The sequence below is a fragment of the Oncorhynchus clarkii genome, unplaced genomic scaffold, assembly GCF_045791955.1.
Source record: "Oncorhynchus clarkii lewisi isolate Uvic-CL-2024 unplaced genomic scaffold, UVic_Ocla_1.0 unplaced_contig_9597_pilon_pilon, whole genome shotgun sequence".
In the NCBI taxonomy this organism is placed as follows: domain Eukaryota; kingdom Metazoa; phylum Chordata; class Actinopteri; order Salmoniformes; family Salmonidae; genus Oncorhynchus; species Oncorhynchus clarkii.
The window spans coordinates 64,273-85,000 of NW_027257961.1; the positions used below are offsets into that span (position 1 = coordinate 64,273).

Here is a 20,728-nt window from a genome sequence, read left to right on the forward strand (position 1 = left end):
TCCTTTACAAGATGAGAAACCTTATTAATTCAGGTGAACATCTCATTTACAAGATGAGAAACCTTATTAATTCAGGTCTGAATGGTGAACATCTCCTTTACAACATGATAAACCTTATTCATTCAGGTGAACATCTCCTTTACAAGATGAGAAACCTTATTAATTCAGGTCTGAATGGTGAACATCTCCTTTACAACATGAGAAACCTTATTAATTCAGGTCTGAATGGTGAACATCTCCTTTACAACATGAGAAACCTTATTAATTCAGGTCTGAATGGTGAACATCTCCTTTACAACATGAGAAACCTTATTAATTCAGGCCTGAATGGTGAACATCTCAACATCTGCCAAAGCTCCGCTGTGTGTATCCAGTCTCCTACAACTCACCCAGCCCATTCCAAACATAATCATAACTTAGCTATGAGGTTATAAAATATGTATCTTCTGCCACAACTTTACAAGAGTGGTCGTAAAGCATATCAATGAAAGGTGGGGATATTATGCAGAGGAGGGGAGAGTAGTGGAGAGGAGGGGTGTGATTAATGTTGTGATGTAAGACCAGATCCTGGCACAAACAACCACCAGCCCTGATATCTTCCCTGTCAGCTATATAAATACACACACACACACACACACACACACACACACACACACACACACACACACACACACACACAAGTCCCCATCCTGGCCCTGAGAGATGTGGTAATGGCTATGAAGAGAGAGGCAGAGAGCAGAATCAGCAAGGCCAACAGATTAAGTGTTCATATTTCTCTATGACCAGCCAGAACCAACCAGTCACTCTGGTCCTCTCTACCACCAGCCAGACCCAACCAGTCACTCTGGTCCTCTCTACCACCAGCCAGACCCAACCAGTCACTCTGGTCCTCTCTACCAGACCCTATCAGTCACTCTGGTCCTCTCTACCACCAGCCAGAACCAACCAGTCACTCTGGTCCTCTCTACCACCAGCCAGACCCAACCAGTCACTCTGGTGCTCTCTACCACCAGCCAGACCCAACCAGTCACTCTGGTCCTCTCTACCACCAGCCAGAACCAACCAGTCACTCTGGTCCTCTCTACCACCAGCCAGACCCAACCAGTCACTCTGGTGCTCTCTACCACCAGCCAGACCCAACCAGTCACTCTGGTCCTCTCTACCACCAGCCAGACCCTACCAGTCACTCTGGTCCTCTCTACCACCAGACAGACCCAACCAGTCACTCTGGTCCTCTCTACCACCAGCCAGACCCAAACAGTCTCTCTGGTCCTCTCTACCACCAGCCAGACCCTACCAGTCACTCTGGTCCTCTCTACCAGACCCTATCAGTCACTCTGGTCCTCTCTACCACCAGCCAGACCCTACCAGTCACTCTGGTCCTCTCTACCACCAGCCAGACCCTACCAGTCACTCTGGTCCTCTCTACCACCAGACAGACCCTACCAGTCACTCTGGTCCTCTCTACCACCAGCCAGACCCAACCAGTCACTCTGGTCCTCTCTACCACCAGCCAGACCCAACCAGTCACTCTGGTCCTCTCTACCACCAGACAGACCCAACCAGTCACTCTGGTCCTCTCTACCACCAGCCAGACCCAAACAGTCTCTCTGGTCCTCTCTACCACCAGCCAGACCCTACCAGTCACTCTGGTCCTCTCTACCAGACCCTATCAGTCACTCTGGTCCTCTCTACCACCAGCCAGACCCTACCAGTCACTCTGGTCCTCTCTACCAGACCCTATCAGTCACTCTGGTCCTCTCTACCACCAGCCAGACCCTAGCAGTCACTCTGGTCCTCTCTACCACCAGCCAGACCCTACCAGTCACTCTGGTCCTCTCTACCACCAGACAGACCCTACCAGTCACTCTGGTCCTCTCTACCACCAGCCAGACCCAACCAGTCACTCTGGTTCTCTCTACCAGACCCTATCAGTCACTCTGGTCCTCTCTACCAGACCCAACCAGTCACTCTGGTCCTCTCTACCACCAGCCAGACCCTACCAGTCACTCTGGTCCTCTCTACCACCAGCCAGACCCTACCAGTCACTCTGGTCCTCTCTACCACCAGCCAGAACCAACCAGTCACTCTGGTCCTCTCTACCACCGTCCAGACCCTACCAGTCACTCTGGTCCTCTCTACCACCAGCCAGAACCAACCAGTCACTCTGGTCCTCTCTACCACCAGCCAGACCCAACCAGTCACTCTGGTGCTCTCTACCACCAGCCAGACCCAACCAGTCACTCTGGTCCTCTCTACCACCAGCCAGACCCTACCAGTCACTCTGGTCCTCTCTACCACCAGACAGACCCAACCAGTCACTCTGGTCCTCTCTACCACCAGCCAGACCCAAACAGTCTCTCTGGTCCTCTCTACCACCAGCCAGACCCTACCAGTCACTCTGGTCCTCTCTACCAGACCCTATCAGTCACTCTGGTCCTCTCTACCACCAGCCAGACCCTACCAGTCACTCTGGTCCTCTCTACCACCAGCCAGACCCTACCAGTCACTCTGGTCCTCTCTACCACCAGACAGACCCTACCAGTCACTCTGGTCCTCTCTACCACCAGCCAGACCCAACCAGTCACTCTGGTCCTCTCTACCACCAGCCAGACCCAACCAGTCACTCTGGTCCTCTCTACCACCAGACAGACCCAACCAGTCACTCTGGTCCTCTCTACCACCAGCCAGACCCAAACAGTCTCTCTGGTCCTCTCTACCACCAGCCAGACCCTACCAGTCACTCTGGTCCTCTCTACCAGACCCTATCAGTCACTCTGGTCCTCTCTACCACCAGCCAGACCCTACCAGTCACTCTGGTCCTCTCTACCAGACCCTATCAGTCACTCTGGTCCTCTCTACCACCAGCCAGACCCTAGCAGTCACTCTGGTCCTCTCTACCACCAGCCAGACCCTACCAGTCACTCTGGTCCTCTCTACCACCAGACAGACCCTACCAGTCACTCTGGTCCTCTCTACCACCAGCCAGACCCAACCAGTCACTCTGGTTCTCTCTACCAGACCCTATCAGTCACTCTGGTCCTCTCTACCAGACCCAACCAGTCACTCTGGTCCTCTCTACCACCAGCCAGACCCTACCAGTCACTCTGGTCCTCTCTACCACCAGCCAGACCCTACCAGTCACTCTGGTCCTCTCTACCACCGTCCAGACCCTACCAGTCACTCTGGTCCTCTCTACCACCAGCCAGACCCAACCAGTCACTCTGGTCCTCTCTACCACCAGCCAGACCCTACCAGTCACTCTGGTCCTCTCTACCACCAGACAGACCCTACCAGTCACTCTGGTGCTCTCTACCACCAGACAGACCCTACCAGTCACTCTGGTGCTCTCTACCATCAGCCAGACCCTACCAGTCACTCTGGTCCTCTCTACCACCAGCCAGACCCTACCAGTCACTCTGGTTCTCTCTACCAGACCCTATCAGTCACTCTGGTCCTCTCTACCAGACCCAACCAGTCACTCTGGTCCTCTCTACCACCAGCCAGACCCTACCAGTCACTCTGGTCCTCTCTACCACCAGCCAGACCCTACCAGTCACTCTGGTCCTCTCTACCACCGTCCAGACCCTACCAGTCACTCTGGTCCTCTCTACCACCAGCCAGACCCAACCAGTCACTCTGGTCCTCTCTACCACCAGCCAGACCCTACCAGTCACTCTGGTCCTCTCTACCACCAGACAGACCCTACCAGTCACTCTGGTGCTCTCTACCACCAGACAGACCCTACCAGTCACTCTGGTGCTCTCTACCATCAGCCAGACCCTACCAGTCACTCTGGTCCTCTCTACCACCAGCCAGACCCTACCAGTCACTCTGGTCCTCTCTACCACCAGACAGACCCTACCAGTCACTCTGGTGCTCTCTACCACCAGACAGACCCTACCAGTCACTCTGGTGCTCTCTACCATCAGCCAGACCCTACCAGTCACTCTGGTCCTCTCTACCACCAGCCAGACCCTACCAGTCACTCTGGTCCTCTCTACCACCAGCCAGACCCAACCAGTCACTCTGGTCCTCTCTACCACCAGACAGACCCTACCAGTCACTCTGGTCCTCTCTACCAGACCCTACCAGTCACTCTGGTCCTCTCTACCAGAAATCCAGGATAAATCAACCCCTAGAGACTAAGAATGGTGGTTAAGGGTTGCTAAGTAATGCATCAGTTAGATGCATTGCTCCCCCCTGCTCTACCATCCCCATTCAGACACACATACTTTGCTATTCACTGAAGTGGTTACCCATGCATTTTTCACTGTCAGGTTGTAAATGAGAGGAGAGGGTAGAGCTCATGACAAGGGTTATATTGTATTTACTGTATATTGTGGCGGGTGATGGTGAAAGAAATAGAGAGGCAAAGACCTCTGTAATGGATGTTCCACAGGTGTGATGGTGAGAGACAGAGAGAGGCAAAGACCTCTGTAATGTATGTTCCGGAGGTGTGATGGTGAAAGAAATAGAGAGGCAAAGACCTCTGTAATGGATGTTCCGGAGGTGTGATGGTGAAAGAAATAGAGAGGCAAAGACCTCTGTAATGGATGTTCCGGAGGTGTGATGGTGAAAGAAATAGAGAGGCAAAGACCTCTGTAATGGATGTTCCGGAGGTGTGATGGTGAGAGACAGAGAGAGGCAAAGACCTCTGTAATGGATGTTCCACAGGTGTGATGGTGAGAGACAGAGAGAGGCAAAGACCTCTGTAATGGATGTTCCACAGGTGTGATGGTGAGAGACAGAGAGAGGCAAAGACCTCTGTAATGGATGTTCCACAGGTGTGATGGTGAGAGACAGAGAGAGGCAAAGACCTCTGTAATGGATGTTCCACAGGTGTGATGGTGAGAGACAGAGAGAGGCAAAGACCTCTGTAATGGATGTTCCACAGGTGTGATGGTGAGAGACAGAGAGAGGCAAAGACCTCTGTAATGGATGTTCCACAGGTGTGATGGTGAGAGACAGAGAGAGGCAAAGACCTCTGTAATGGATGTTCCACAGGTGTGATGGTGAGAGACAGAGAGAGGCAAAGACCTCTGTAATGGATGTTCCACAGGTGTGATGGTGAAAGAAATAGAGAGGCAAAGACCTCTGTAATGGATGTTCCACAGGTGTGATGGTGAGAGACAGAGAGAGGCAAAGACCTCTGTAATGGATGTTCCACAGGTGTGATGGTGAGAGACAGAGAGAGGCAAAGACCTCTGTAATGGATGTTCCACAGGTGTGATGGTGAGAGACAGAGAGAGGCAAAGACCTCTGTAATGGATGTTCCACAGGTGTGATGGTGAGAGACAGAGAGAGGCAAAGACCTCTGTAATGGATGTTCCACAGGTGTGATGGTGAAAGAAATAGAGAGGCAAAGACCTCTGTAATGGATGTTCCACAGGTGTGATGGTGAGAGACAGAGAGAGGCAAAGACCTCTGTAATGGATGTTCCACAGGTGTGATGGTGAGAGACAGAGAGAGGCAAAGACCTCTGTAATGGATGTTCCACAGGTGTGATGGTGAGAGACAGAGAGAGGCAAAGACCTCTGTAATGGATGTTCCACAGGTGTGATGGTGAGAGACAGAGAGAGGCAAAGACCTCTGTAATGGATGTTCCACAGGTGTGATGGTGAGAGACAGAGAGAGGCAAAGACCTCTGTAATGGATGTTCCACAGGTGTGATGGTGAAAGAAATAGAGAGGCAAAGACCTCTGTAATGGATGTTCCACAGGTGTGATGGTGAGAGACAGAGAGAGGCAAAGACCTCTGTAATGGATGTTCCACAGGTGTGATGGTGAGAGACAGAGAGAGGCAAAGACCTCTGTAATGGATGTTCCACAGGTGTGATGGTGAGAGACAGAGAGAGGCAAAGACCTCTGTAATGGATGTTCCACAGGTGTGATGGTGAGAGACAGAGAGAGGCAAAGACCTCTGTAATGGATGTTCCACAGGTGTGATGGTGAGAGACAGAGAGAGGCAAAGACCTCTGTAATGGATGTTCCACAGGTGTGATGGTGAGAGACAGAGAGAGGCAAAGACCTCTGTAATGGATGTTCCACAGGTGTGATGGTGAGAGACAGAGAGAGGCAAAGACCTCTGTAATGGATGTTCCACAGGTGTGATGGTGAGAGACAGAGAGAGGCAAAGACCTCTGTAATGGATGTTCCACAGGTGTGATGGTGAAAGAAATGGAGAGGCAAAGACCTCTGTAATGGATGTTCCACAGGTGTGATGGTGAGAGACAGAGAGAGGCAAAGACCTCTGTAATGGATGTTCCGGAGGTGCGATGGCGAGAGACAGAGAGAGGCAGACCTCTGTAATGGATGTTCCGGAGGTATGATGGCGAGAGACAGAGAGAGGCAAAGAGCTCTGTAATGGATGTTCCGGAGGTACGATGGCGTGCGTCCCAAATTGAACCCTTTGACCTTTGCAGCACTCTACCTGCACCACTCAGGGAGTAGGGTGCCATTTTGGAAGCAGCCATATATTCTCAGTGGCTGGTGTAGATGACAGCAGGTCCTTGAAGGTACCTTCCGGAAATAAACCCCTCTACTGTGTACTCTTAGGGGTTCTGACAAAATGCAGAAAGTTCGGGACTCTTCCACCACAACGGGACAAGAACAGGACGTAGAAAGTCCTGATTCAAAGTAAATACCATCTAGACAGGGGACTCTTCCAATATCATTAGAGTATGAGCTCCGCTGCTGCCTGAAACCCACTTCCTCATATCACCAAGGCTTTGTCCCAAATAGCACTCTGTAGACAGACTTCTATACAAGGTCATTATGTTCTCTGATCTGTCCTCTAAGCAGACTAGGCTCAGTAATTAATAATGGTAGTTCATCATGGTTGTCTCATGTGACTGATTCCATTAGTCTGGTAGCAGCAGGGGAAGCCCTATGTGCCAGGTTGTATCATGTGACTGATTCCATTAGTCTGGTAGCAGCAGGGGAAGCCCTGTGTGCCAGGTTGAATCATGTGACTGATTCCATTAGTCTGGTAGCAGCAGGGGAAGCCCTATGTGCCAGGTTGAATCATGTGACTGATTCTGGTAGCAGCAGGGGGAGCCCTATGTGCCAGGTTGAATCATGTGACTGATTCCATTAGTCTGGTAGCAGTAGGGGAAGCCCTGTGTGCCAGGTTGTATCATGTGACTGATTCCATTAGTCTGGTAGCAGCAGGGGAAGCCCTATGTGCCAGGTTGAATCATGTGACTGATTCTGGTAGCAGCAGGGGGAGCCCTATGTGCCAGGTTGAATCATGTGACTGATTCAATTAGTCTGGTAGCAGCAGGGGAAGCCCTGTGTGCCAGGTTGTATCATGTGACTGATTACATTAGTCTGGTAGCAGCAGGGGAAGCCCTATGTGCCAGGTTGAATCATGTGACTGATTCCATTAGTCTGGTAGCAGTAGGGGAAGCCCTATGTGCCAGAGTGGGGTGTAAGAGACACCTGGTCTACTTCCCAAATAGCACCCTGTTCCCTATATAGAGCACTACCTTCGTACTGTGTAGGGTACAAGGTCCCATTTGGGGGACAGCCCTCGTGTGATGCCTCACGACGCCAAGACAGGAACCTTCTCCCAGCTGCTACTTATCTCTCCCTCACCTCACTCACACACATCTATTACACAAACAAGCACACACACGCAAGCAAGCAAGCACGTGCACACACACACACACACTGTAATTACAGTGGAAGGCTGATCTATGACTATAATAGGTTTTCCAGACAGTTGAAGCAGTGTCTCTGTGGAGGTAGTAATCACTAGTCACATCACAGTGTCTCTGTGGAGGCAGTAATCACGAGTCACATCACAGTGTCTCTGTGGAGGTAGTAATCACTAGTCACATCACAGTGTCTCTGTGGAGGCAGTAATCACTAGTCACATCACAGTGTCTCTGTGGAGGCAGTAATCACTAGTCACATCACAGGATCTCTGTGGAGGCAGTTATCACTAGTCTCAACACAGTGTCTCTGTGGAGGAAGTAATCACTAGTCACATCACAGTCTCTCTGTGTAGGAAGTAATCACTAGTCACATCACAGTCTCTCTGTGGAGGCAGTAATCACTAGTCACATCACAGGGTCTGTGGAGGTAGTAATCACTAGTCACAGCACAGTGTCTCTGTGGAGGTAGTAATCACTAGTCACATCACAGTGTCTCTGTGGAGGTAGTAATCACTAGTCACATCACAGTGTCTCTGTGGAGGTAGTAATCACTAGTCTCAACACAGTGTCTCTGTGGAGGTAGTAATCACTAGTCACATCACAGGGTCTCTGTGGAGGTAGTAATCACTAGTCTCAACACATTGTCTCTGTGGAGGAAGTAATCACTAGTCACATCACAGTCTCTCTGTGGAGGCAGTAATCACTAGTCACATCACAGGGTCTGTGGAGGTAGTAATCACTAGTCTCAACACAGTGTCTCTGTGGAGGAAGTAATCACTAGTCACATCACAGTCTCTCTGTGGAGGCAGTAATCACTAGTCACATCACAGGGTCTGTGAAGGTAGTAATCACTAGTCTCAACACAGTGTCTCTGTGGAGGCAGTTATCACTAGTCTCAACACAGTGTCTCTGTGGAGGAAGTAATCACTAGTCACATCACAGTCTCTCTGTGTAGGAAGTAATCACTAGTCACATCACAGTCTCTCTGTGGAGGCAGTAATCACTAGTCACATCACAGGGTCTGTGGAGGTAGTAATCACTAGTCACAGCACAGTGTCTCTGTGGAGGTAGTAATCACTAGTCACATCACAGTGTCTCTGTGGAGGTAGTAATCACTAGTCACATCACAGTGTCTCTGTGGAGGTAGTAATCACTAGTCTCAACACAGTGTCTCTGTGGAGGTAGTAATCACTAGTCACATCACAGGGTCTCTGTGGAGGTAGTAATCACTAGTCTCAACACATTGTCTCTGTGGAGGAAGTAATCACTAGTCACATCACAGTCTCTCTGTGGAGGCAGTAATCACTAGTCACATCACAGGGTCTGTGGAGGTAGTAATCACTAGTCTCAACACAGTGTCTCTGTGGAGGAAGTAATCACTAGTCACATCACAGTCTCTGTGGAGGCAGTAATCACTAGTCACATCACAGGGTCTGTGGAGGTAGTAATCACTAGTCTCAACACAGTGTCTCTGTGGAGGTAGTAATCACTAGTCTCAACACAGTGTCTCTGTGGAGGTAGTAATCACTAGTCTCAACACAGTGTCTCTGTGGCGGAAGTAATCACTAGTCACATCACAGTCTCTCTGTGGAGGCAGTAATCACTAGTCACATCACAGGGTCTGTGAAGGTAGTAATCACTAGTCTCAACACAGTGTCTCTGTGGAGGTAGTAATTACTAGTCTCAACAGTGTCTCTGTGGAGGTAGTAATCACTAGTCACAACAGTGTCTCTGTGGAGGTAGTAATCACTAGTCACATCACAGGGTCTCTGTGGAGGTAGTTATCACTGGTCTCAACACAGTGTCTCTGTGGAGGAAGTAATCACTAGTCACATCACAGTCTCTCTGTGGAGGCAGTAATCACTAGTCACATCACAGGGACTGTGGAGGTAGTAATCACTAGTCACAGTACAGTGTCACTGTCAATGTAGTAATCACTAGTCACATCACAGTGTCACTGTGGAGGTAGTAATCACTAGTCACATCACAGGGTCTGTGGAGGTAGTAATCACTAGTCTCAACACAGTGTCTCTGTGGAGGTAGTAATCGCTAGTCACATCACAGTGTCACTGTGAAGGTAGTAATCACTAGTCACATCACAGTGTCTCTGTGGAGGAAGTAATCACTAGTCACAGCACAGTGTCACTGTGGAGGTAGTAATCACTAGTCACATCACAGTGTCTCTGTGGAGGTAGTAATCACTAGTCTCAACACAGTGTCTCTGTGGAGGTAGTAATCACTAGTCACATCACAGGGTCTCTGTGGAGGTAGTAATCACTAGTCTCAACACAGTGTCTCTGTGGAGGTAGTAATCACTAGTCACATCACAGTGTCTCTGTGGAGGCAGTAATCACTAGTCACATCACAGTGTCTCTGTGGAGGCAGTAATCACTAGTCACATCACAGTGTCTCTGTGGAGGTAGTAATCAATAGTCTCAACACAGTGTCTGTGTGGAGGCAGTAATCACTAGTCACATCACAGTGTCTCTGTGGAGGCAGTACTCACTAGTCACAACATAGTGTCTCTGTGGAGGCAGTAATCATTAGTCACATCACAGTGTCTCTGTGGAGGCAGTACTCACTAGTCACATCACAGTGTCTCTGTGGAGGCAGTAATCACTAGTCACATCACAGTGTCATTGTGAAGGTAGTAATCACTAGTCTCAACACAGTGTCTCTGTGGAGGTAGTAATCACTAGTCACATCACAGTGTCTCTGTGGAGGCAGTAATCACTAGTCACATCACAGTGTCTCTGTGGAGGTAGTAATCACTAGTCTCAACACAGTGTCTCTGTGGAGGTAGTAATCACTAGTCACATCACAGGGTCTCTGTGGAGGTAGTAATCACTAGTCTCAACACAGTGTCTCTGTGAAGGTAGTAATCACTAGTCACATCACAGTGTCTCTGTGGAGGCAGTACTCACTAGTCACAACATAGTGTCTCTGTGGAGGCAGTAATCATTAGTCACATCACAGGGTCTCTGTGGAGGCAGTACTCACTAGTCACATCACAGTGTCTCTGTGGAGGCAGTAATCACTAGTCACATCACAGTGTCATTGTGAAGGTAGTAATCACTAGTCACATCACAGTGTCTCTGTGGAGGCAGTACTCACTAGTCACAACATAGTGTCTCTGTGGAGGCAGTAATCACTAGTCACATCACAGGGTCTCTGTGGAGGTAGTAATCACTAGTCTCAACACAGTGTCTCTGTGGAGGAAGTAATCACTAGTCACATCACAGTCTCTCTGTGGAGGCAGTAATCACTAGTCACATCACAGGGTCTGTGGAGGTAGTAATCACTAGTCTCAACACAGTGTCTCTGTGGAGGTAGTAATCACTAGTCTCAACAGTGTCTCTGTGGAGGTAGTAATCACTAGTCCCAACAGTGTCTCTGTGGAGGTAGTAATCACTAGTCACATCACAGGGTCTCTGTGGAGGTAGTTATCACTGGTCTCAATACAGTGTCTCTGTGGAGGAAGTAATCACTAGTCACATCACAGTCTCTCTGTGGAGGCAGTAATCACTAGTCACATCACAGGGTCTGTGGAGGTAGTAATCACTAGTCACATCACAGTGTCTCTGTGGAGGCAGTAATCACTAGTCACATCAGTGTCTCTGTGGAGGTAGTAATCAATAGTCTCAACACAGTGTCTGTGTGGAGGCAGTAATCACTAGTCACATCACAGTGTCTCTGTGGAGGCAGTAATCACTAGTCACATCACAGTGTCTCTGTGGAGGCAGTAATCACTAGTCACAGCACAGTGTCTCTGTGGAGGCAGTAATCACTAGTCACATCACAGTGTCTCTGTGGAGGTAGTAATCAATAGTCTCAACACAGTGTCTGTGTGGAGGCAGTAATCACTAGTCACATCACAGTGTCTCTGTGGAGGCAGTACTCACTAGTCACAACATACAACATAGTGTCTCTGTGGAGGCAGTAATCATTAGTCACATCACAGTGTCTCTGTGGAGGCAGTACTCACTAGTCACATCACAGTGTCTCTATGGAGGCAGTAATCACTAGTCACATCACAGTGTCATTGTGAAGGTAGTAATCACTAGTCTCAACACAGTGTCTCTGTGGAGGTAGTTATCACTAGTCACATCACAGTGTCTCTGTGGAGGCAGTAATCACTAGTCACATCACAGTGTCTCTGTGGAGGTAGTAATCACTAGTCAAATCACAGGGTCTCTGTGGAGGCAGTAATCACTAGTCACATCACAGTGTCTCTGTGGAGGTAGTAATCACTAGTCTCAACACAGTGTCTCTGTGGAGGTATTAATCACTAGTCACATCACAGTGTCTCTGTGGAGGCAGTAATCACTAGTCACATCACAGTGTCTCTGTGGAGGTAGTAATCAATAGTCTCAACACAGTGTCTGTGTGGAGGCAGTAATCACTAGTCACATCACAGTGTCTCTGTGGAGGCAGTACTCACTAGTCACAACATACAACATAGTGTCTCTGTGGAGGCAGTAATCATTAGTCACATCACAGTGTCTCTGTGGAGGCAGTACTCACTAGTCACATCACAGTGTCTCTATGGAGGCAGTAATCACTAGTCACATCACAGTGTCATTGTGAAGGTAGTAATCACTAGTCTCAACACAGTGTCTCTGTGGAGGTAGTAATCACTAGTCACATCACAGTGTCTCTGTGGAGGCAGTAATCACTAGTCACATCACAGTGTCTCTGTGGAGGTAGTAATCACTAGTCAAATCACAGGGTCTCTGTGGAGGTAGTAATCACTAGTCACATCACAGTGTCTCTGTGGAGGTAGTAATCACTAGTCTCAACACAGTGTCTCTGTGGAGGTAGTAATCACCTGTCACATCACAGTGTCTCTGTGGAGGCAGTAATCACTAGTCACATCACAGTGTCTCTGTGGAGGTAGTAATCACTAGTCTCAACACAGTGTCTCTGTGGAGGTAGTAATCACTAGTCTCAACACAGTGTCTCTGTGGAGGTAGTAATCACTAGTCACATCACAGTGTCTCTGTGGAGGTAGTAATCACTAGTCTCAACACAGTGTCTCTGTGGAGGTAGTAATCACTAGTCACATCACAGTGTCCCTGTGGGAGTCAGGAGAGGAAAACAAAATGGAGATGAGGTATATATGTCTTTACTCACCTGAGGTCCTGGTAAACCAACATCTCCCTTTTCTCCCTTTTCACCATCACCCCCCTGAAGCAGAAATGGACATGAGAGAAACAACCTCTTTATCATTCATTCCTTTGTCATTTTGTCATTTCATACAAAGCCAGTGGGTAGATGGAATGGTTTGCAAATGATTGACTGTAAATTAGTCATATGCGGCACACTGTTATGGAACCCAGTTTAACCAGAGGCAAATGTGTTTATATACAGGCTATATACTGTATCATATCTCATGTTTATATACAGGTGATATACTGTATCATATCTCATGTTTATATACAGGCTATATTCTGTATCATATCTTATGTTTATATACAGGCTATAGACTGTATCATATCTTATGTTTATATACAGGCTATATACTGTATCATATCTTATGTTTATATACAGGCTATATACTGTATCATATCTCATGTTTATATACAGGCTATATACTGTATCATATCTCATGTTTATATACAGGCTATATACTGTATCATAACTTATGTTCATGTATACTCTGAGTGTACTATATATATATATATATGAACATAAGATATTATATATACTGTATCTTACCGGTGGTCCTTCGATGGAATGTTCACTAGACCCCTCAGGACCAGGGTTATAGGTCATATCTTACCGGTGGTCCCTGGATGGAATGTCCACTAGGCCCCTCAGGACCAGGGTTATAGGTCATATATCATATCTTACCGGTGGTCCCTGGATGTAATGTCCACTAGACCCCTCAGGACCAGGGTTATAGGTCATATCTTACCGGTGGTCCCTGGATGGAATGTCCACTAGACCCCTCAGGACCAGGGTTATAGGTCATATCTTACCGGTGGTCCCTGGATGGAATGTCCACTAGGCCCCTCAGGACCAGGGTTATAGGTCATATATCATATCTTACCGGTGGTCCCTGGATGTAATGTCCACTAGACCCCTCAGGACCAGGGTTATAGGTCATATCTTACCGGTGGTCCCTGGATGGAATGTCCACTAGACCCCTCAGGACCAGGGTTATAGGTCATATCTTACCGGTGGTCCCTGGATGGAATGTCCACTAGGCCCTTGAGGACCAGGGTTATAGGTCATATCTTACCGGTGGTCCCTGGATGGAATGTCCACTAGGCCCCTCAGGACCAGGGTTATAGGTCATATATCATATCTAACCGGTGGTCCCTGGATGGAATGTCCACTAGACCCCTCAGGACCAGGGTTATAGGTCATATCTTACCGGTGGTCCCTGGATGGAATGTCCACTAGACCCCTCAGGACCAGGGTTATAGGTCATATCTTACCGGTGGTCCCTGGATGGAATGTCCACTAGGCCCTTGAGGACCAGGGGGGCCCTGTGGTCCAGGAGGACCTTTATCACCAACTAGTCCTTGAGGCCCCTGGAGAAGATGGACCATTTATTTAAAATCACACAATGTTAACCAATGACTCATGGCTGTTTCCATACTGATTTATAAACTATATTTCAACTGATAAACTGATCAATAGTCTATAAACCACTTTAAAAACCTTTAGAATACATTTGTAAAGAATACCTTAATGTAGAGTGTTACAACAACAGAGTTGATTAACCGCCCGACCTGTTTACATAAAATTGAATTGAACTAAAAGTTTGTTAGGTCTTCTCTCTGGTGATAAATATGTTCTGTGTCTCAGGTTTTTAGAGCTACTGTCTGACAGCCTTCCTTCTACAACACAATGCCGTTGCCTTGGGTCTCTCGCTCCACACATAAATGTGATATTCATAAAGTTAAGACAAAGTAAAACGGGTAGACCACATGATCGTTCTCCGAGGACACTCATTAGAATGGAGTTTACATTCTGTGGGACTGTGCTCTAGGAAATTGATTTAGGCTGTGTCCCAAATGGCACCATAGGGCTTTGGTCAAAAGTAGTGCACTATATAGGGAATAGGATGCAAATTAGGACGTATTTTAGCCAATACCCAACAGTACATTTGAAATGAGATTACAGCCGTCCTGGGTTGGGTTTGTTTGGCACCATAATGAAATCTGTTTCTAGCATGGCCTCGCCGTTCACATCTGTTGTAACTTTGTTAGCGAGCTGCCAGTGTTAAACTGGGCTGGAAGCAGAGGGACTGGAGAGGCCAGCAGCCTGCAGCCTTAGAGGCTGATAAAGCAGTCAAACAGACGGAGAGAGGGGACTGTCCCATTTACCAAACCTGGGTTCAAACACTATTTGAAATGTTTAAAATACTTTGAGAGTTTGATTTAGTGTCAGGTGGGCGGGGTTTGAATGCCAGGTGGGCGGGGTTTGAATGCCTGGTGGGCTGGGTCTGAATGCCGGATGGGTTGGGTTTGAATGCCAGGTGGGTGGGGTTTGCATGCCAGATGGGCGCGGTTTGCATGCCAGGTGGGCTGGGTCTGAATGCCAGATGGGCTGGGTTTGAATGCCAGGTGGGTGGGGTTTGCATGCCAGATGGGCGCGGTTTGCATGCCAGGTGGGCTGGGTCTGAATGCCAGATGGGCTGGGTTTGAATGCCAGGTGGGTGGGGTTTTCAAGCCAGATGGGCTGGGTTTGAATGCCATGTGGGTGGGGTTTGCATGCCAGGTGGGCGCGGTTTGCATGCCAGATGGGCTGGGTCTGAATGTCAGGTGGGCGGGGTTTGAATGCCAGGTGGGCGAGGTTTGAATGCCGGGTGGGCGGGGTTTGCATGCCAGGTGGGCGGGGTTTGCATGCCAGGTGGGCTGGGTTTGAATGCCAGATGGGTGGGGTTTGCAATGCAGAGGGGTGGGGTTTGAATGCCAGATGGGCTGGGTTTGAATGCCAGATGGGTGGGGTTTGCAATGCAGGGGGGTGGGGTTTGAATGCCAGATGGGTGGGGTTTGAATGCCAGATGGGTGGGGTTTGAATGCCAGATGGGTGGGGTTTGAATGCCAGATGGGTGGGGTTTGAATGCCAGATGGGTGGGGTTTGCAATGCAGGGGGGTGGGGTTTGAATGCCAGGTGGGTGGGGTTTGAATGCCAGGTGGGTGGGGTTTGAATGCCAGGTGGGTGGGGTTTGAATGCCAGATGGGTGGGGTTTGAATGCCAGGTGGGTGGGGTTTGAATGCGCTTTTGGGACTTTTGTAATTGGTTCCATTGCAACAGGCAATTCCATTGCAACAAGTTCAAACCGAGCAACAGCTGTAGTATTTGAAATGATTTCAAATAGTATTTGAACCCAGGTCTGAGTCAGACACAGAGAGAACTGGAATAACAAAGTTTCAGCGTACTCCTAAAACTACAGTCCAAGTAAAATCATCCTGTTTAACTACAACCGACACAAGAATCTCTTGGCTTCGACATGAAGACTGCTGGCATGAAGCCAGAACGACACGGCGAGGTTCACTTAGTGTGTGAAAACAGAGACATCCTCCAAAAATAACAGAATTGCATATTTATGTATCTCCACATCTCGGCCGTTGATTCAGGCTATTTATTGGAGGAAATTCCATTCTTATTCTTTCTGTTCTAAGTTCTAGATGGCCCCTCACGTACTGTAGCCAGAGTACGTGTTACTGTGGAAGCACTGAGCTGCTACAAAATATTAAGATCACACCCCCCATGTTGACTCGAATGCTTCCCACAGTTATTATTGGCTGGATGGCCTTTGGGTGGTTGACCATTCTTGATACACATGGGAAACTGTTGAGCGTGAAAAACCCAGCAACGTTGAAGTTCTTGACCCAAACCGGTGCGCCTGACACCTACTACCATACCCCATTCAAAGGCACTTACATATTTTGTCTTGCCCTTTCACCCTCTGAATGACACACACACACAATCCATATCTCAATTGTCTCAAGCCTTAACAATCTGGATTTAACAAGCAACATCAATAAGGGTTCATAGCTTTCACCTGGTCAGTCTATGTAGTGGTCTGTACACTGAGCTGTATTGGGATGGAGCTCCTCCACTATGTGTTACTATGGAAACACTGAGCTGTATTGGGATGGGGAACGTCCAGTATGTGTTACTATAGAAACACTGAGCTGTATTGGGATGGGGACCCTCCATTATGTGTTACTATGGAAACACTGAGCTGTATTGGGATGGATCCCCTCCAGTATGTGTTACTGTGGAAACACAGCTGTATTGGGATGGGAACCCTCCAGTATGTGTTACTATGGAAACACTGAGCTGTATTGGGATGGAGCTCCTCCAGTATGTGTTACTATGGAAACACTGAGCTGTATTGGGATGGGGACCCTCCAGTATGTGTTACTATAGAAACACTGAGCTGTATTAGGATGGAACTCCTCCAGTATGTGTTACTATGGAAACACTGAGCTGTATTGGGATGGAGCTCCTCCAGTATGTGTTACTGTGGAAACACTGAGCTGTATTGGGATGGAGCTCCTCCAGTATGTGTTACTATGGAAACACTGAGCTGTATTGGGATGGGGAACGTCCAGTATGTGTTACTATAGAAACACTGAGCTGTATTGGGATGGGGACCCTCCATTATGTGTTACTATGGAAACACTGAGCTGTATTGGGATGGATCCCCTCCAGTATGTGTTACTGTGGAAACACAGCTGTATTGGGATGGGAACCCTCCAGTATGTGTTACTATGGAAACACTGAGCTGTATTGGGATGGAGCTCCTCCAGTATGTGTTACTATGGAAACACTGAGCTGTATTGGAATGGGGACCCTCCAGTATGTGTTACTATAGAAACACTGAGCTGTATTAGGATGGAACTCCTCCAGTATGTGTTACTATGGAAACACTGAGCTGTTTTGGGATGGATCCCCTCCAGTATGTGTTACTGTGGAAACACAGCTGTATTGGGATGGGAACCCTCCAGTATGTGTTACTATGGAAACACTGAGCTGTATTGGGATGGAGCTCCTCCAGTATGTGTTACTATGGAAACACTGAGCTGTATTGGGATGGGGACCCTCCAGTATGTGTTACTATAGAAACACTGAGCTGTATTGGGATGGAGTCCCTCTATCTGTGTCCCAAATGGTACCCTATTCCCAATGTAGTGCCCTTCATTTCACCAGAGCCCTGATCCAAAGTAGTGCACTATAGAGAGAACAGGGGTATCATTTGGGACACAGCAACCTGTGTAAGCACTGAGCAGCATAGTGTGATGGAGGATGAATAGTATACTTTACCACATTGCCTGGCTCCCCTCGATCTCCCCTGGCCCCTCTGATACCAGCACCACCCTGGAAGAAAGGAAGGGAGGAAGGAGACCGTAAACACCACTATAACCATACTGTCCATCTGACTGGGAATCAGATCATAAACACCATACTGTCCATCTGACTGGGAATCAGACCATAAACACCACGATAACCATACTGTCCATCTGACTGGGAATCAGACCATAAACACCATACTGTCCATCTGACTGGGAATCAGACCATAAACACCATACTGTCCATCTGACTGGGAATCAGACCATAAACACCATACTGTACATCTGACTGGTAATCAGACCATAAACACCACTATAACCATACTGTCCATCTGACTGGGAATCAGACCATAAACACCATACTGTCCATCTGACTGGGAATCAGACCATAAACACCATACTGTCCATCTGACTGGGAATCAGACCATAAACACCATACTGTACATCTGACTGGTAATCAGACCATAAACACCACTATAACCATACTGTCCATCTGACTGGGACTCAGACCATAAACACCATACTGTACATCTGACTGGGAATCAGACCATAAACACCATACTGTCCATCTGACTGGGAATCAGACCATAAACACCATACTGTCCATCTGACTGGGAATCAGACCATAAACACCATACTGTACATCTGACTGGGAATCAGACCATAAACACCACTATAACCATACTGTCCATCTGACTGGGAATCAGACCATAAACACCACGATAACCATACTGTCCATCTGACTGGGAATCAGACCATAAACACCATACCGTCCATCTGACTGGGAATCAGACCATAAACACCACGATAACCATACTGTCCATCTGCCTGGGAATCAGACCATAAACACCATGATAACCATACTGTCCATCTGCCTGGGAATCAGACCATAAACACCATGATAACCATACTGTACATCTGACTGGGAATCAGACCATAAACACCATACTGTACATCTGACTGGGAATCAGACCATAAACATCCCTGTCCCTCCCCCCGTCCCTCCCTGTCCCTCCTGACTCTGCTCTAACTGACGAAGGCATCTGGAGGTAATTGTCCCATCTGGCCTCAAAGGCTTCCTTCCTCTTCCTGTGTTTGCCTTAATGGCACCCCTGCGGGGACATGGAGCGAGGTACTAATAGTTCCTATGGCTGGAGGCTGTGATAGCAGAGGCAGAGGCAGGACAAGCTCAAATTGGATTAACGTCCTGCACACGCTCAGTCGGTTATAATAATACCAGTGATTGAAGACACACTACAGAATAATAGAATTAAAGGTCAGGAACAGTTTTACTACCGGGTCAACACCTTCAGCGAGGAGTATCGCGTCGTGACAAAGCCCCACTTTTAACTCCAGTCCAGCTTTAATGTTATAACAACGGTTTTAGTAGGTCAACAGTGATCAGAGCCAACGACCACAGAAACATAAGGAGGATTGGTTTATAGAGGAACCTCGGATTAAATCTTCCTCCATTGTGGTTTTAAAGTCTGCCTATAGGCTCCACCTGAACCACATGGATGTGGAAACTGTGTAGACAGCAGAGAGAGGAACTAATCTGCTTTGATAAATTCATATCCATATAATGACTTTCTCAAACATGTCTGTGTGTTGATACAGTGTTGGCCCCGTAGTGGCCCTGGAACCTGTTTTATTGTCCCCTTGGCAACGAGCTGAGTACACAACATCACCCGACCTGACGCCTTCTAAATGGGCTCATTTATCTGCAGTGTCGTCATATCAGGCTCTACCCTCTGCCCTCTACCCTCTACCCTCTACCCTCTCTCTCTACCCTCTGCTGTCGTCATATCAGGTTCTACCCTCTGCTGCTGCATGGAGTGAGATTAACCATTCTACATACTACCCTCTCTCTACCCTCTACCCTCTGCTGCTGCGTGGAGTGAGATGAACCATTCTACATACTACTCTCTCTCTCTCTATCCCCTCTCACTCAGTTTCTCTCTCTCTCCTTTCTCTCACTCGGTTTCTCTCTCTCTCTATCCTCTCTAACTCGGTTTCTCTCTCTCTCTCTACCCTCTACCCTCTCTCTCTACCCCCTCTCTCTCTCTCTACCCTCTGCTGCTGCGTGGAGTGAGATTAACCATTCTACATACTACTCTCTCTCCTTTCTCTCACTCAGTTTCTCTCTCTCTCCTTTCTCTCACTTGGTTTCTCTCTCTCTCACTCAGTTTCTCTTTCTCTCCTTTCTCTCACTTGGTTTCTCTCTCTCTCTATCCTCTCTAACTCAGTTTCTCTCTCTCTCCTTTCTCAAACTTGGTTTCTCTCTCTCTCTAACTCGGTTTCTCTCTCTCCTTTCTCTCACTTGGTTTCTCTCTCTCTCTATCCTCTCTAACTCGGTTTCTCTCTCTCTCTCTCTACCCTCTCTCTCTACCCTCTCTCTCTCCCCCTCCCCCCCTCTTCCCCCCCTCTCTCTCTCCATCTCTCTCCCACCCTCTCCCTCTCTCTCTCTCTCTCTCTCTCTGCCTCTGTCCCCCTCCCCCCCTCTCTCTCCCCCTCCCACTCTCTCTCCATCTCTCTCCCACCCTCTCCCTCTCCAGCAGAATGTATGAAGACTCTCTCTCTGTTGGGGTCCTTCCCCTAACAATGTCCACCTGTGGTGGAGACACATCCACAGTACTAAGTGACATTGACCCTCACCAGACTGGGAATGTTTCACCAAAATTAATTATGGTGGGCGGCAGGTATCTGGTTTGGAATGGCTGGTTTGGATTGGCTGGTTTGGATTGGCAGGTTT

At 48.2% G+C, this 20,728-nt stretch overlaps 1 protein-coding gene across 1 annotated transcript in view; it reads right to left on the reverse strand.

Moving 5' to 3' along the window:
• LOC139394290 (collagen alpha-1(XIV) chain-like) overlaps positions 1 to 20,728 on the reverse strand; it is a 230,302-nt gene that overhangs the window by 36,697 nt on the left and 172,877 nt on the right. Inside the window, exons 37-39 of the mRNA XM_071142315.1 lie at positions 17,951 to 18,004; positions 14,104 to 14,199; positions 12,794 to 12,847 (exon numbers count right to left, since the gene is read on the reverse strand). Of these exons, the coding sequence (XP_070998416.1) occupies positions 12,794 to 12,847; positions 14,104 to 14,199; positions 17,951 to 18,004 (204 nt within the window). The remainder of the gene's footprint in view (positions 1 to 12,793; positions 12,848 to 14,103; positions 14,200 to 17,950; positions 18,005 to 20,728) is intronic.